At 59.3% G+C, this 12813-nt stretch overlaps 4 protein-coding genes across 4 annotated transcripts; 2 read left to right on the top strand and 2 right to left on the bottom strand.

Annotated features, from left to right (window-relative positions):
* The first annotated feature begins 156 nt into the window (after window positions 1–156).
* On the top strand, window positions 157–3342 carry PHACADRAFT_255993 (uncharacterized protein). Its single transcript, XM_007395654.1, has 7 exons — window positions 157–424; window positions 479–565; window positions 620–766; window positions 818–2386; window positions 2445–2536; window positions 2590–2693; window positions 2745–3342. Exons 1-7 carry the CDS (start codon window positions 254–256, stop codon window positions 3134–3136), a joined length of 2562 nt encoding a protein of 853 aa, XP_007395716.1. The 5' UTR covers window positions 157–253; the 3' UTR covers window positions 3137–3342.
* Window positions 3343–3994: 652 nt separating this feature from the next.
* On the bottom strand, window positions 3995–6507 carry PHACADRAFT_255990 (uncharacterized protein). The gene is made up of 6 exons (XM_007395653.1): window positions 6231–6507; window positions 5932–6170; window positions 5492–5848; window positions 4523–5427; window positions 4314–4416; window positions 3995–4230 (listed from the first exon to the last, which is right to left on the bottom strand). Exons 1-6 carry the CDS (start codon window positions 6370–6372, stop codon window positions 4117–4119), a joined length of 1860 nt encoding a protein of 619 aa, XP_007395715.1. The 5' UTR covers window positions 6373–6507; the 3' UTR covers window positions 3995–4116.
* Window positions 6508–7489: 982 nt separating this feature from the next.
* On the top strand, window positions 7490–8643 carry PHACADRAFT_255986 (uncharacterized protein). The gene is made up of 2 exons (XM_007395652.1): window positions 7490–8425; window positions 8499–8643. Exon 1 carries the CDS (start codon window positions 7522–7524, stop codon window positions 7993–7995), a length of 474 nt encoding a protein of 157 aa, XP_007395714.1. The 5' UTR covers window positions 7490–7521; the 3' UTR covers window positions 7996–8425; window positions 8499–8643.
* A 1175-nt stretch (window positions 8644–9818) lies between these two features.
* Window positions 9819–12716, bottom strand: PHACADRAFT_161374 (uncharacterized protein; the record flags this gene model as incomplete). The annotated part of the gene is made up of 8 exons (XM_007395651.1): window positions 9819–10339; window positions 10396–10675; window positions 10739–11119; window positions 11194–11324; window positions 11385–11664; window positions 11708–12335; window positions 12392–12621; window positions 12672–12716. 8 exons carry the CDS (start codon window positions 12714–12716, stop codon window positions 9819–9821), a joined length of 2496 nt encoding a protein of 831 aa, XP_007395713.1.
* Between the last annotated feature and the right edge of the window lie 97 nt (window positions 12717–12813).

The raw sequence follows: 12813 nt of genomic DNA, 5'->3' as shown, positions 1-12813 counted from the left end.
CGTGGATACCCTGTTTACGTGGTTTGTTTGCGTGTTTGCGCGTGAGAACATCCGCACGTTGTACACGACCTCCACGATCGCAAACACGGGCCCGCGTTCGACGCGTGCGGCAGCGAGCAGAACAGTGCCAACGATGTCCAAAAACCTTACTGCCGCCCAAGTCCTCGAGCGAGGCGACTATCTCAATCCCGATTTTGACCCAAACAGCCTGACAATACCACAGCTCCTAGGCCTGTTTGGATTCCATGGCGTCATGTTTCCATCTCCTCACAGCAAAGCGAAGCTTGTCGCGGTCTTCAATGATGAGATCAAGCCCAGGGCCGACCAGTTTAAGCAGGAGAGGTCGAGCAGGCAGAACAGCCAGGCCAGCGACGACGGAATTACGGACGGGCTCACAGGAAGACCCTTGAACGAAGAGCGGAAGGTGAGTTCAACATTCACAACCGAAAGTTGCACCCTCGCCAATGTTTCCACATAGCGTACGACAAGAGCAGCATCTCGGAGGGCATCTCTTGCACCGAAGGACCAAACTGAGCCTGCCGCGCAGCCCAGTAAACCAGAACCCGTCAGTTCTTCGCTCCACTGCTCGTGTAATCTATCGCCGACCACATTCTTTCAGAGTAAACGCCGCCGTGCTTCTGCTGAACCCTCTCTAGGGAGGACAACAAGCCGCAGGCGTGCAGTGAAGGTTCCGGAGCCGACAACAGTCGCAGAAGAGAGTGAGCCTGACGAGCCTCTGGTGAGGAAGGTTAGCAGGAAGAAGACGGTACGCCCTTCTTTGCCTTGCAGGCTTATCAGCTCATCATATCTCGCTTAGTCCACGACAGAGGCTGCAAGTCAGTCACGCGTAGCGCCTCCCACCCGTATACATGATGATATCGATTCTGGCTGGGAAGATAATAATATCTTTCAGTCCGGTGCTGAATCTGCTTCCCCATCCCCTGTCAAGCCTCGCCCCCGCAGGAGCAGCGCCATACCTGCACGCGCGAAGAAAGCCAGTTCACTCCCTCCACAGTTTGCTCCCCCACCTTCTCCCCCGAAGTCGCCATCGAAGATCCCCAGAGGACGTACAGCCGCAGTCAAGGCTCCGGAAAGTGAATTTAAGCCTGACCTTCCGGAGAGTGTCTTTCAGGATTCCGAGGCGACGACCTCTCGGGCGAGACTCACGACACCTGAAGTCGCGGTGACTGGCCGAAGCGTGGCCGTCAAGGCAGACGAGGAAGAGACCGAGGTTGAGCTGCAAAGGGAGCAACTAGCCTTTGCCGCTGCACCAAATCTGCAAGCTACCCCACGTCTGAGCCCCAAAGCTAGTCCGGCAAAGCCCAATTCGAGGATAGCCCAACTAGCCAACCCGCTAGCTAGTCCTTCCCCCGCGAAATATGGAGAGCCATTTGCAGATGAGGAGCACACACAGCCGGCACTCTCGATCATCGAGGAGCGGACGGAGAAGTCGGAGTCGCAGCTCGATGTCCCCTCCCAGGCACCGAGTGCCGAGGGTCAAGATCTCGTGTCTTCGCAAGAGGTTGCCAGTCAGGAGGTTACACAACCGAGACCTAAGAGCAGGGGCTGGGGCCCTTCATTTGGCAACTTCATGCTTGCTCTTCTCGGTACTAGCGTCCTCACTGCGCTAGGAATGTACAAGACTGAGTCGGCTTCTATTGGTTTCTGCGAGACCGGCAAGAACACGAATGACATACTGGAGGGAATGAAGGTCCGCCGCACAGCAATTCAAGAATGTAATCGAGAGAACAGGACCACATTGTTCCTGGCCCATCCCGACGCCGCCCAGGATGTTCCGTCGCCTCAGCCGACGCAGGTCGCCACAGGAACCGAGGGATCCAACGTCATCCTCAGCGAAGCTTGCCCTCCTCCCCCGTTGCTACCTCTTCCTCGGCCTGAGACATGCCAGCTGTGCCCAGAGCACGCTAGCTGTACTCCCACTACCGTCACCTGCGAGAATGGCTACCTCCTGCGTCCCCACCCCCTTCTCTCCTTCCTACCCATCCCTTCTTCACTCCGACCGACTGATAACCGGAATGCGTACACCAATCCGTCCTTGGCAGTCGCACCAACCTATGGGAACAAGAGTCCACTCGACTTGGCGTACACCGGCTTGTCGCTCATAATGGACGGGTTGCCTGGTTTGGGACCCGTCGCATTCCCGCCTCGCTGTGTTGAAGATCCTATGCGCAAGCGTCACATCGGTGCCATGGGACGGACCATCGACTCCAAACTCGCCGCCGAAAGGGGCCGTCGACTTTGTGATGGCGCGCGCCCCGACGATAAACCGGGGAAGGTCGCTCAAGAGGCTAAGAAGTGGGGTGTGGAAGTCGATGCGCTCAAGGAGAGCATCAGGAAGGATGTCATCAAGAAGTCGAAATCGCCGGTCAGTATCAACATGACATGTCTATCACAGGTCGCAAGCTGAAGCATGGTTCACATAGTCGCAATTGCTGTCCACTCTCGACGACACATTTAACGAAGCGATTCAACAACTTGTCGAATGGGGTGGTGTTTTCATCGGCGAGGATGAACAGTGAGTATTTTCAGTCAGATTTGTCCGCGGTCCTGACTAACGTGGGGTTGTAGGGGGCACCGTTATGTTGCGCATCGCACACCTAAGCTCGACATGATGTGCGCGGTGAAGGTGAAAGCACTCGAGTATCGGGACATGTGGTGGAAGCAAGCGTTTGGTAAGTTGGCTTGGAGCGCCTCCACATGAGCTCGTGGCTGACAAAACACAGGCTCGCTCGCTCTGCTCTTGTCAGCGTGGATGGCTAAGCACCGTCGCAAGCAGCGCCTCGAGGACCGCGAGCGCGTCACCGTGCTCGTCGACACGGTGTACGACATGCTCCGGAACCAGGAGCTCGTGCACCACACGGACCCAGTCTCCGCGCCGCGGCCGTACGTCCCGTCCACGCAGCTGCGCGATGCCGTCCTCCAGGGCGAGCACTCGGTCGCGACGCGCCAGCGGCTGTGGAAGGAGGTCGAGCGCATCGTCGAGGCGAACACGAACGTGCGCACGAACCTCGAGGAGGTCGCGGGCGGGGACGAGATGCGCGTGTGGCGCTGGGTGGGCAGCGTCGGCCAGACGCTTGCGTACGAGTTGCCCTCGACTCCTGCGACTCCCGCATGAATGATGACGACGTGTGATGTGCCACATGAGCTGCACAAACGATGGAATGCTTCTGACGATTCGCCCGCTGTTTATTAGTTAATGTCTCGATACGCGTCCGGTCTCACTCTGTCTTTTTCCTGATTTACTTCTTGTTCCTCGTACTCGTATGCTCTGATTGTGATTGGTGATCGCCGCCGTACCTATTGATTCATCATGTTTTTGTTTCGCCGAGTCTACGCTCTGTTGGTCTACGTGGGTCGAGACTGTCCGTGCATGTATCCTTATTTGCGACTTGTACCAGTAGTATCGATCAAAGTTGGAGAAAAAATCACACCGTTTGTCTCTTCTGGGCAAGCAAGAAGTGTAATAAGAACGCTGGGGACCGCGTGCGACTCCTGCGATGCCTCGTCTGGTGACGCGATCCGCAGAACAGAACGGGTCCAGACAAAGCACGACAGTCCCCAGACCTCAGGAACCCCCCCCCCCCCCATCCCACAAGACACCAGCGAATCGGTAGACGCGGTGTGGCTCAGCTGATGTGCCAGCGCGGCCCCATCCGTGTAGCAAGTTGTCCTCCTGATACCGGCCGCTGCTCGAGTCGGCAAAGCGAGGGGGGTGGCACGGCAGCACAACAATGTGCGACACAGCCGGCCAATGTTCCAGGCGAGGCCCCCTCGGCTGGGGCGCCGACGGAAGGGGGGGGGGAGGGGGGTACGTAGCGTGCACAATAAGCTCGGCGCGCTGCGCCGGCGAAAACAGCCCACGCGGGCAAGGCGGGGCAGTAGGGCAGCGGCAGCGGCGGACCTGTGGAGCGCGCGCAGACAAGGTTTCAAAAGGTTTTCTCGGACGTCTGGGCAGGCGAGTCACATTTTTTCGGGGGGCGGTCTAGAGCATCCACCACTAAGCGGACGCCACATCCTAGGATATGCTGTGCGAGCAGGCAAGCTGTACGGCGACGAACACTGCGACGCTTAAACGGGCCCCCTCTCGTCCCCTCACTACGACCACTCGGGGCGCATGGACATGGCAAAGCCCCGCATCGGCACCCCGGCCAGAATCTTCTCCGTTAACGCCCGCTTCATGAATTGTTCTTCGGCCAGGCTGCGCGCCGTCTGTTTTTGCAAGATAAGCTATAAGCCTCGGGGGCAGAGCCTCCGGCCCTGTGCGGAAGGGAAGGGGGGGGGAGATGACGTACCCGTAGGAAACGTTCGAGATCTATGCGCCCGGCGTTCAGGGCCCTGTGAAGATGGTATATCGTATCTTCGATGGCATTGTCTTCCGCCACGAGATTGATCAGCCTACAGTTGGGGGAAGACGTGCCAGATTGAGTAATGAATGGAGGCCCAAAAAAATTTTGACAGGGCCGGAGAGACAATTAGGAAAAAAAAAAAGGGTGTCACGCACTGGTTGTGGACGATCGTGGTGGCACAGACGAGCTCGTCGACGTCCGGGTCGCCCTTGCGCTTGAGTTCAGCCACATTCCGCTCCGCGCCTTCCACGACGGCTTCGACGCGCGCGCTGACGCCCTGGCACACGTCCCGGACCGCCTCCAGGCGCGCCATCTCGTCGCGGACGGCCGGTTCTCCCGCGAGCAGGTCGTTCTGGTGGGCGCGCAGCCGCTCGCCGTCGAGCGCCATCGCCTGAGTCAGCGATGCGAGCTCCGACGACAGCTTCGCGTGCACCTGGTCGTGCAGGCGGGCGAGTTCCGGGTTGGGCGGGCGTGGTGGGGCAGGGGCTTGAGACGCCGGCGCGATAGATGAGACTGAGTCATCTTCAGCATCTAACAGATCAGGCGGAGGTATAGACGGTGGCTGGTGTGACACTGGCGCTGGCGCAGAATTAGCGTGTGGTGGCGGAGGAGGAGGCATCGGTGGCTGCGGTGGTCCATGTGGGCCATTGACGTGTACAGCACCGGTAGGCTGAGGAGATATGAATGGCGGGGGCAGAAGCACAGGTGGCTGCAGTGGCTGCGGTTGTGAGATCCGAGGAGACGTAGGAACTGGCGGAGGCGGAGGTGTTGGGCCGTACGGTGTTGGAGCCGCGTGGACAAGAGGACGCGTCGACGCGTGAGGTGTCACCGGGGGAGAAGCGTACCGCGGCGCATGACTGGGATCGATCGGTGGGTTCAGTGTCCGCGTAGTTCGATTTGCTAATCCTGCCTGCTGCGCCGACGCAGGCGTCGGGTTCGAAATCGGACGGTCTGCGGCGGTGTATTGCGGCGGCCCCTGAATGTTTCTATACTGGGGAAGCTCGGAGTCGCGTGGTGGATGCGGCGGCAATGGCGGCGGTGGGCGGGTAGCGAAGGCGGGCTAAAATGGCATTGACGATCGACAACGGTCAGAAGTCCGTGATCAGAGGCCAAGGCGCACTCACCGACGGCGTTACGCCAGCTGACTGCACGCGGACATCCACTGATGGTCCAGCGACAGCAACTGCCGTGGACACGGGGTTGAGAGGTGAAGCGATGCTGGGCTTGGAGGGTAACGGGGGCGGATCGTCATTCTTCGGCATCGTCGCTGGCACAGACTGGGTCTGGGGCTGTTGCGGAGGGCGTGTTCCCGGTAGAGGCGGTGGAGGGCGCGCTGAGTAGTTGGGACCGGTGGTATCTGGGCGGGAAGACTGGGTCCGCGCAGCTGGAGACGAAGCATCTGTTCTGGGCTTCGCGTATACCGGCGGCTCACGAGAAAATTGGTCTTGCAAGGCTTCGAGCAGCGCCAAAATGTTGCAGCCCTACGATCCCAGGACCGATCGAGGCCGTCGAATCAGTCGTCATCGAGAGGCTGCAAGGCTCCTAGACGCGATCGAGGACGCACCTCGCTTTTCCTGGCCCAGTTGCCAATGTAGTCGATCTCGCATCTCCCGCTGACGTCGACGTGTTTGCTGGGGCGCACGAGCATGTCGCTTGTAGGCACGACATAGGCAATCGGTGGCTGACGCGGGTAGTCCCTAGTTATCCAGAGGGCGATCGGGATGTTGTATGCAGTGCCACGGTACGAGATGGGGAGGAGACCGTGGAGGCATAGCAGAAGCTGTGTCCGGCCGTCGTCGTAGGCTGGATGGGAGGAACGCTTTGTGTCAGTGGACTAGTCGGGCACTGTGACAGGGACTGAACTGTAGACGTCGGTCTTTGGTCTCACCGACGGGTGGCGGGCGAGGGCGGTGCCGACGTGTGCGTAGACGGTGTCGCTGTGGGCATATGACTGTATGTTGTGCCGGAGCCACTTGTGCGTGAGGGACTCGGCGGACGAGCTCATGACGGTAAGCGAAGCGCCGGAAGATCGGGCGTCAGCGGGGGATCAACTGTGCCGATGGCCGATTGAAAGTCCGCCGCTCCGCCGATGTGGCACGGGCGTCGCTGCGCCGAGGACTCCCCCAGCGGACGAGCGGACTGGCGGCGGCGGCGGCGGCGGCGGCGGCGGCAGCAGAGGAGAGAAGTGCGAACTGGGAGCGGGGCGGGAGGATTGTGGCGGCGTGTGACGTGAGATCGGATGGGGCAGGGTGAAAGAGAGTTGGCCCTTGTTGTCGGAGAGGCAGTCGGGCGACAAGTTCTGGGGTCATGAGTGCCTGTTTGGCGAGTGCTGCAGGGACTTGGACGAGATTCTAGAGGGCAGATGCTTCCGCGCGCAAGTAAGATTTGCTTCCGGTGCAGCACGAGGCTGGCTGATCTGCAACCCAGATGCCCCGCGTTTGCCATCTGCCCTTTAATTGTCTCTCTCCTCTTCCTTGGGATCCGGAGCGTTGCCAGGGCCAGCGACCGCGGACAATCCAGCGCGACCACACCCGCCGCTCCCGGAGTTCCACTCTTCTTTTTGTGAGCCACATCGGGCCTTGGTCTCTGTCTCTCCTTCGCGCGCCCGCCCGCCTTCCATAACCGGAAGCCTCAAAGGACTCGCCGTGACCCGTGTCCTGGCGTCAGTCCCCCGCAGGCGACGTTATTTCCGTGGACACAGTCACAGTCTTATTGTGTGGAGAGTGTGTCGGCAGAGCATATAGAAAAAAAAAAAAAGAAAAAAAGAAAATGCTGTGAGGACGTCCGAGAACACGGAACCTAGGCTCGAAGCAGACAGAGGCTCTGTGTCGTCGGGGGACGAGCGCAAGATCCATTCCAACCCACCCACGTCCCGTGTCTGCCAGCCTCGCGAGTCACGGCAAGCGAGTCAGGGGATGGACCGCCTCGTCCGCCGCTGCCTGCCCGGATCACGACGGGGCCTCCGGCTCTGGGCGCGGCGCCGAGCTCTGCACACCCGTTGTATTTGTCTGCTATCACAGAACATACGCGTCAGAACAGGGTCCTCTTTCCCGTATATAACGGCTTTAGCTCGGATTGCCTTTTCCCTTCTGATCCCTCTTTCGCATTCCCAAATCCTATTTGCCTCCTACTCACGCTCAGTCCCGCCTCTTACATGGGGCTCGACCGCACGTCGCGTCGCGTCCGTGCACAACGCACTCCCTCCACCACCCCGTCCCCGTCCGCCCGCTCAAAGCCTCTGGCAATCGACAAGTGCATGTCAGACGCGCCCTCTCCAAAGTCTCTCACTCCTCACCGCAAACACCACAAGCTGCTCAAGGATGGCAGCGAGGTTTGGTCAGAGGAGGTCGAGAAAATCTTCGTCCAAGGTATGCCCCACGCCTTCACCTCTCCGGTCAGCACTCAACACCGCCAAATCCTCACAGGGCTCAGAGACTACTGGGAATCTCCATGGGCAACCTACTCGCGTGGCCGCAGCAGATGGAGAAACCAGTTCCTTGTAGAGCACCTCAAGAAGAACGCCATCGAGCGATCCAAGAAGCAGGTCGCAAGCCACATACAGGTCCTTCGCAATATGTGGAGAGGCGAACCAGGTACGCTCCCTAGTGTCAGCACATCTGGTTGGTAACTCACGGAGGAGAAAAAAAAAATTGGCGCAGAGTTCCATCTGGTTGCTGGAGGGGAAGAGCTCTTTGCAGAGAACGGGCTGCTGGCGTCTCCAGAGCCCAATGCTGGTTCGGAGCCCGGAGACAGCCTACCGTCCCCAGAGGCAATGTCGTCATCCTCGTCCACGACGCCGGACTACTTGACATCCGATTTCGCGACACGCGCTTCGTCCAGTGGAGTGTACACGCAAGACCGTTCTCCGGTCGCTGCGCTTGGATCCTTGGACAGCGGGCGCGCCTTCGACGCATACCCTGGCGTCTCGGGCCCGATCGCAGTCGCACAGGGGACACCGCCGCCGTCCCCGCCTTCAAGCGACCGGATCAAGGGCTCTGTCAAGCTCGAGCCTCTCCTCATGGGCGGCGGCCCATACGCCTTGCCGGCCAGTCCCCTCTCTGGATACATGAACGTCAGCGCCGACACATCGCCCATCTACCCGATGATGCAACCGCCGACCCAGTTCCTCACCTTGTCGCTCTGGGCAGAGGGCATGCCCGTGTTTTCCACCGCCGTCGACCAGATCATCCGGGGGATGGCGATACCGCCCGTACCGCTCCATGACAGCCCATCGACCGTTATGCTCCGCATCAAGATATCCATCCCCTCGGCTGACGACATCTTCACCTCTCCTAATCTGCACGGCTTCCACGGCGCCGTGACGCTCTCCAGTCAGTGGCACACCCAAGCGAGGTGCACCACGTCTGTCTATGCCGGCCGCGTGTGTGTCAGCCAGGAGGTGGGCATGCTCGACAGTCTCCCAGCGGCTCACGTACATCACGCACTCGGCCATCCGCCGCCGGCCGTGTCCTTCAACCTTCCGGACTCGTCCCTCAGCAGGTGCAAGTGGCTGCAGAACGGTAAGCTTACACCCTTTGCCTTCCCCCTTTGCAATGCGTCCGCCTCGTGGCGGAGGTGATCTTCTCGTGGTCACGTGCCCCTTACCCACACCAGTAGTGCTCACACACTTTTTTTTTTCCTTTTTCTTTCCCGCGCAGGCTCAGATCTCATCGTGCAGCAGTTCACCGTCGACGGCCTCGTCCTCGCCGTCGTCCTCTTCCACATCGAGCGCACCCCGGCTGGCACCGGGCCCTCGGCAGAGCTGATGGGCTTCCAGAAGCGCCGAGCGACCCCGGCGAGCAGGCCCCCGTCGCAGTCGTTCTCCTCGTCGCCCCCCATGGCGCACGCCGCCGCCGCCGCCGCCGCCGCCCCCTCGGGCGCAGCCCACACTCCCGGCTACCTCGTCGGAAGCCCCCCGTACGCCTTCTCCGCCGCGCCTCAGCTCTCCGTGCTGGCGCAGGAATCTGGGGACCTGGGCGCTGGCAGCGGCGGCGGCGGCGGTCACGGTGCACCCGACAGCGGCAGTGCGGGGCTCCTTGGCACGAATCCGCCGCCTGGAAGAATGTATTATCCACGATCATGACCTGTTCGCCCGGCGCAAACGTTAGTGGCAGGCGCGATCGAACGTGGTTCCCAGCATCTCTCTCTCTCTCTCTCTCTCTCTCCCTACCTTTGGAAAGTCTCCTATCTTCGAAACGTTTCTGATCTCGACCGCGCAAAGACGGACCTTTAGCCTGAGGGGTTTCAGGAAGCTTATTGTCTGCGCGTGTTTTCGGTTGTAGCATACGCCCTAATGTACTGATAGCACCTCGTTTCGCTTTCTGACCGTTTGTAGCCGCTAATTATTGGCACACGGCTCGGTCTGTCATTTATTACTTATTTGAACGTGAGCCTGATGGTTATATTTCCTGTAGCGTAGACTCACGGACACATTGCATGTGCAGCTAAATACTATGAGGATGATGAATTCAAGAGCTTTGCAGCCGCCTCCCGCACCCGCAAGCTCCAGTGCCTCTCCGCGAGGAGGTGCAGCTCCCAGAAGTTTGTCGCGAACGGATGGCACAGCTGCGGGTCGTCAAGGTCCGGGCGGTAGACGCCGTCGACGCTGCGTTCGTCAGTCGACAAGAGCGCCCCGAGCTTCGGATCACCGTCGACCAGGTCGCCGACGAACGCGATGGCACGCGTGGCAGTGTCCGGAGGCCACTGGAGCGACGAGCCCAGCAGCCGTTTCGCGAGCGCGGCGGAGCGCCAGGGCGGCGAGGCGCCCGCGGAGGTCCGGCGCGAGAAGGCGAGGTGCAGCGCGCGGAAGAGGGTGTCCGACGCGCTCTGTGCGCCGGGCGACGACGCCACGGCTCCGCTCGCCTGGAACGACGTCCGCGGCGGCGCTTCGATGTCGGCCATGAATGCGAGCGAGGGGAGCATCGCGTACAGGCGCGTGATGAAGTCGCTCAGATCGATCTCCAACGCCTCCCCTGTTGCCGAGATGTCAGCGGTGCCCGTCACCCACGATAGCTGGGAATAGCCTTACCTTGTCCTGACAACAGCTCGAATGCGGTAACGATGCACAGGAGCTGATGCTGAACGAGCCTGACGTGCGGGAGAATCTCAGCGCCGACGTCCTCTGATGATCGCGTTTCCCGAGCCATCAGGTCCTTGAGAACTTGCATCAGGTCCTTGAAAAAATCGATGTTGACCAGATGGGCGAATTTCGCAATGCCGCGCAGCGCCGCCGGTAAGAGCGGGGTCGGGTGAGGGTTCTTGAGTATTCGGAAATACAGCACAAAGAGCAACTTGAGCGTCTCCGTTTGCTAGTCGACAGCGGCAGACATCAGCACCCGGCGGTGGTTGTCAAAGTATGGCAGGATGCTTACGTGAGCGGCGCGCTCCTCCTTGTCGACCTCAGCTGCCGCCTCGTTCATCTCCTTCTCGATCTCTTTCTTCTCCTTCTTCTCCTTTTTCGCCTTCTTGCTCAAGTGCGGCTGACCCGTTTCCTTGCCCTTTGCTCGCCGCGCAGCAGCCTTGGTCTTGCCCATCTTCAGCTCATCGGGCTTGTCAGCCCTGGTTTCTGATGCACGGACACCAAGCTCGGTCTTCAACCGCAAATGGGCAAGGCACGTCAAAACTTCCGGATGGACGCTGAACTTGCGCTCTTTAATCATGCGGTTCAGCAATCGGACAATTTCCAACGAAGAGACCCCTGTGTTGTCGGCCCGGAAGACGGCGATGAGGGTGTTGAGGCAGAGGTCCGATGTCTAGCGCAGGGTGAAGAATTCGAAGCGCGTGAGCCGACAGTACGGAAGACAAAGGCTGAATGGGGAATTTTTACCTTGTCCCAGGACTTCCTGCTGAGGGCGCCAACAATAGTGCTCATGAGGTTGGTCCGGAAGTTGAAGTGCGTGACCTCTACTAGAAGGGTGCACATGCACTGTAGCGCTACATCGCTTAGCTCGTTCTTGGCTAACCGGTGCTGGTGCAATCAGACATTGTTTCATGGATCATAGGTGGAGCGAGTCATACCTTTGACTTCGGCCTCCAGGGACCGGAGATGCTGCTGGTATACACCGACCAGGCCTTGCTCCCAGTCTCGCGTCCGCTGGACCATCTGACTGACCTTCTCAGCCTTTTCCTTATCCGTGAGAGCACGGATCCGGTAACCAGGAATGATATCTTTGAAGACGGCAAGTTGGGAGAGGAAAGTCAATCTACGAATTAGAGGGTCGTTCGAGACAGGTTCGGGATGCGAGGGGGTCGAGATTTGGGGCAAGGAAAACGTGTGAAGACGACGAAGGAGACCTAACTGTTGTAATCGTTAGCTGTAGCATGCGGATAGCGACGAACACAACACTTGCGCTGTTCTCGGGGTCTGCGACAATTTCCTGACAGATACCAGCAATCTGCTCCTTTGCGGCCTGTATCCGCGCCTTTCGGGACTTCTGACTGATAACGTCCACGACTGCTAGTCGACCAAAGCGCGCCCCTGTGGACACGTCTTCGACTTTAGGCTCCTGCTCTGGAGGGAGCAGGACGTCCGACTCATCCGAGCTCTCTTCCTTCTCCTCCTGGGGTAGATGCACCTTCTCCCTGCTTTTGAGCACACGACCGCCTGGAAGTTTGATGGGTAGCCGTTCTATACCTTCGTCGTTGTCGGACTCAGGATCCCAAGATGGTCTACGTTTTCTCGGTGCCGCTTCATACGGCATTTCCTCGTCATCGGAGTCGCGGCGTTTCTCCTTGCGTTTTGGGGCTGTGTCAGAACCAGGCACAGAACCGTCGTCTTCGTCGGAGACGACCTCTTCGTCTTCATCCACACTCTCTGCCTCTTCCTCTCCGTCAGACGATTCCAGACCAGAACTCCACTCTTCTCTGCCATCTTCCTCGCCGTCGGAATCCAAGGAAGGTAAATCGTCTGTAACATGTGCACGAGCGGGCTTGTGCATACGATGAAGTCTGTCGATCTCCTTTTTGCTCCTATGAGAGAGAATATATGAAGCCTGCAATCTCGAGTAGACTGATATTAGACGCACTTTGCTATCTCCTTCTCGTCTAACCTGCTGAGGAATGAGACGGCACCGCCATATTCCTTAAGCATATCCATGACATCTTCGGAGAGTTCTATATCGTCGTCACCTACGGGGATGGGGATGGGGATCGTCTCTCTGTCCGCCGCCTTCTCCTTGCCCTTGGCTTTGACTTTCTTCTTGCCACCGCCGTCTGCTTCCTTAGTTGGTGCGACTTTGCGCTTTTTCGAAGGTCCCTAGAGATAACATTGGGAGTAGTTATGGGAGCAAGCTACCAAAAACTTACAGAAACTGGCGGCGCGGCGCGCTTCTTGTTATTTTTGACGGCCATGGCGGGATGGGCTGGGCGGCAGAGACGCCGCCGAGTCCCAAAATTCGGAGGCGCATCAAATTCTCACGGTCATCAGCGCCACGCGACTCGACGCGTT

The sequence above is a fragment of the Phanerochaete carnosa genome, assembly GCF_000300595.1.
Source record: "Phanerochaete carnosa HHB-10118-sp unplaced genomic scaffold PHACAscaffold_5, whole genome shotgun sequence".
Classification (NCBI taxonomy): domain Eukaryota; kingdom Fungi; phylum Basidiomycota; class Agaricomycetes; order Polyporales; family Phanerochaetaceae; genus Phanerochaete; species Phanerochaete carnosa.
Note: the sequence above shows the minus strand (reverse complement) of the source record. Positions and strands in the feature narration are given on the sequence as shown.

Coding starts and splice junctions, on each gene's coding strand:
- PHACADRAFT_255986 (XM_007395652.1), top strand. CDS start 7,522: ATGGGGCTCGACCGCACGTCGCGTCGCGTCCGTGCACAACGCACTCCC.
- PHACADRAFT_255993 (XM_007395654.1), top strand. CDS start 254: ATGTTTCCATCTCCTCACAGCAAAGCGAAGCTTGTCGCGGTCTTCAAT. Junction 425..478: donor CCTTGAACGAAGAGCGGAAG/GTGAGTTCAACA, acceptor GTTTCCACATAG/CGTACGACAAGAGCAGCATC. Junction 2,694..2,744: donor GTGGTGGAAGCAAGCGTTTG/GTAAGTTGGCTT, acceptor GACAAAACACAG/GCTCGCTCGCTCTGCTCTTG.
- PHACADRAFT_255990 (XM_007395653.1), bottom strand. CDS start 6,372: ATGAGCTCGTCCGCCGAGTCCCTCACGCACAAGTGGCTCCGGCACAAC. Junction 5,849..5,931: donor ACTGGGCCAGGAAAAGCGAG/GTGCGTCCTCGA, acceptor CTGGGATCGTAG/GGCTGCAACATTTTGGCGCT. Junction 4,417..4,522: donor ACCACGATCGTCCACAACCA/GTGCGTGACACC, acceptor CCCCAACTGTAG/GCTGATCAATCTCGTGGCGG.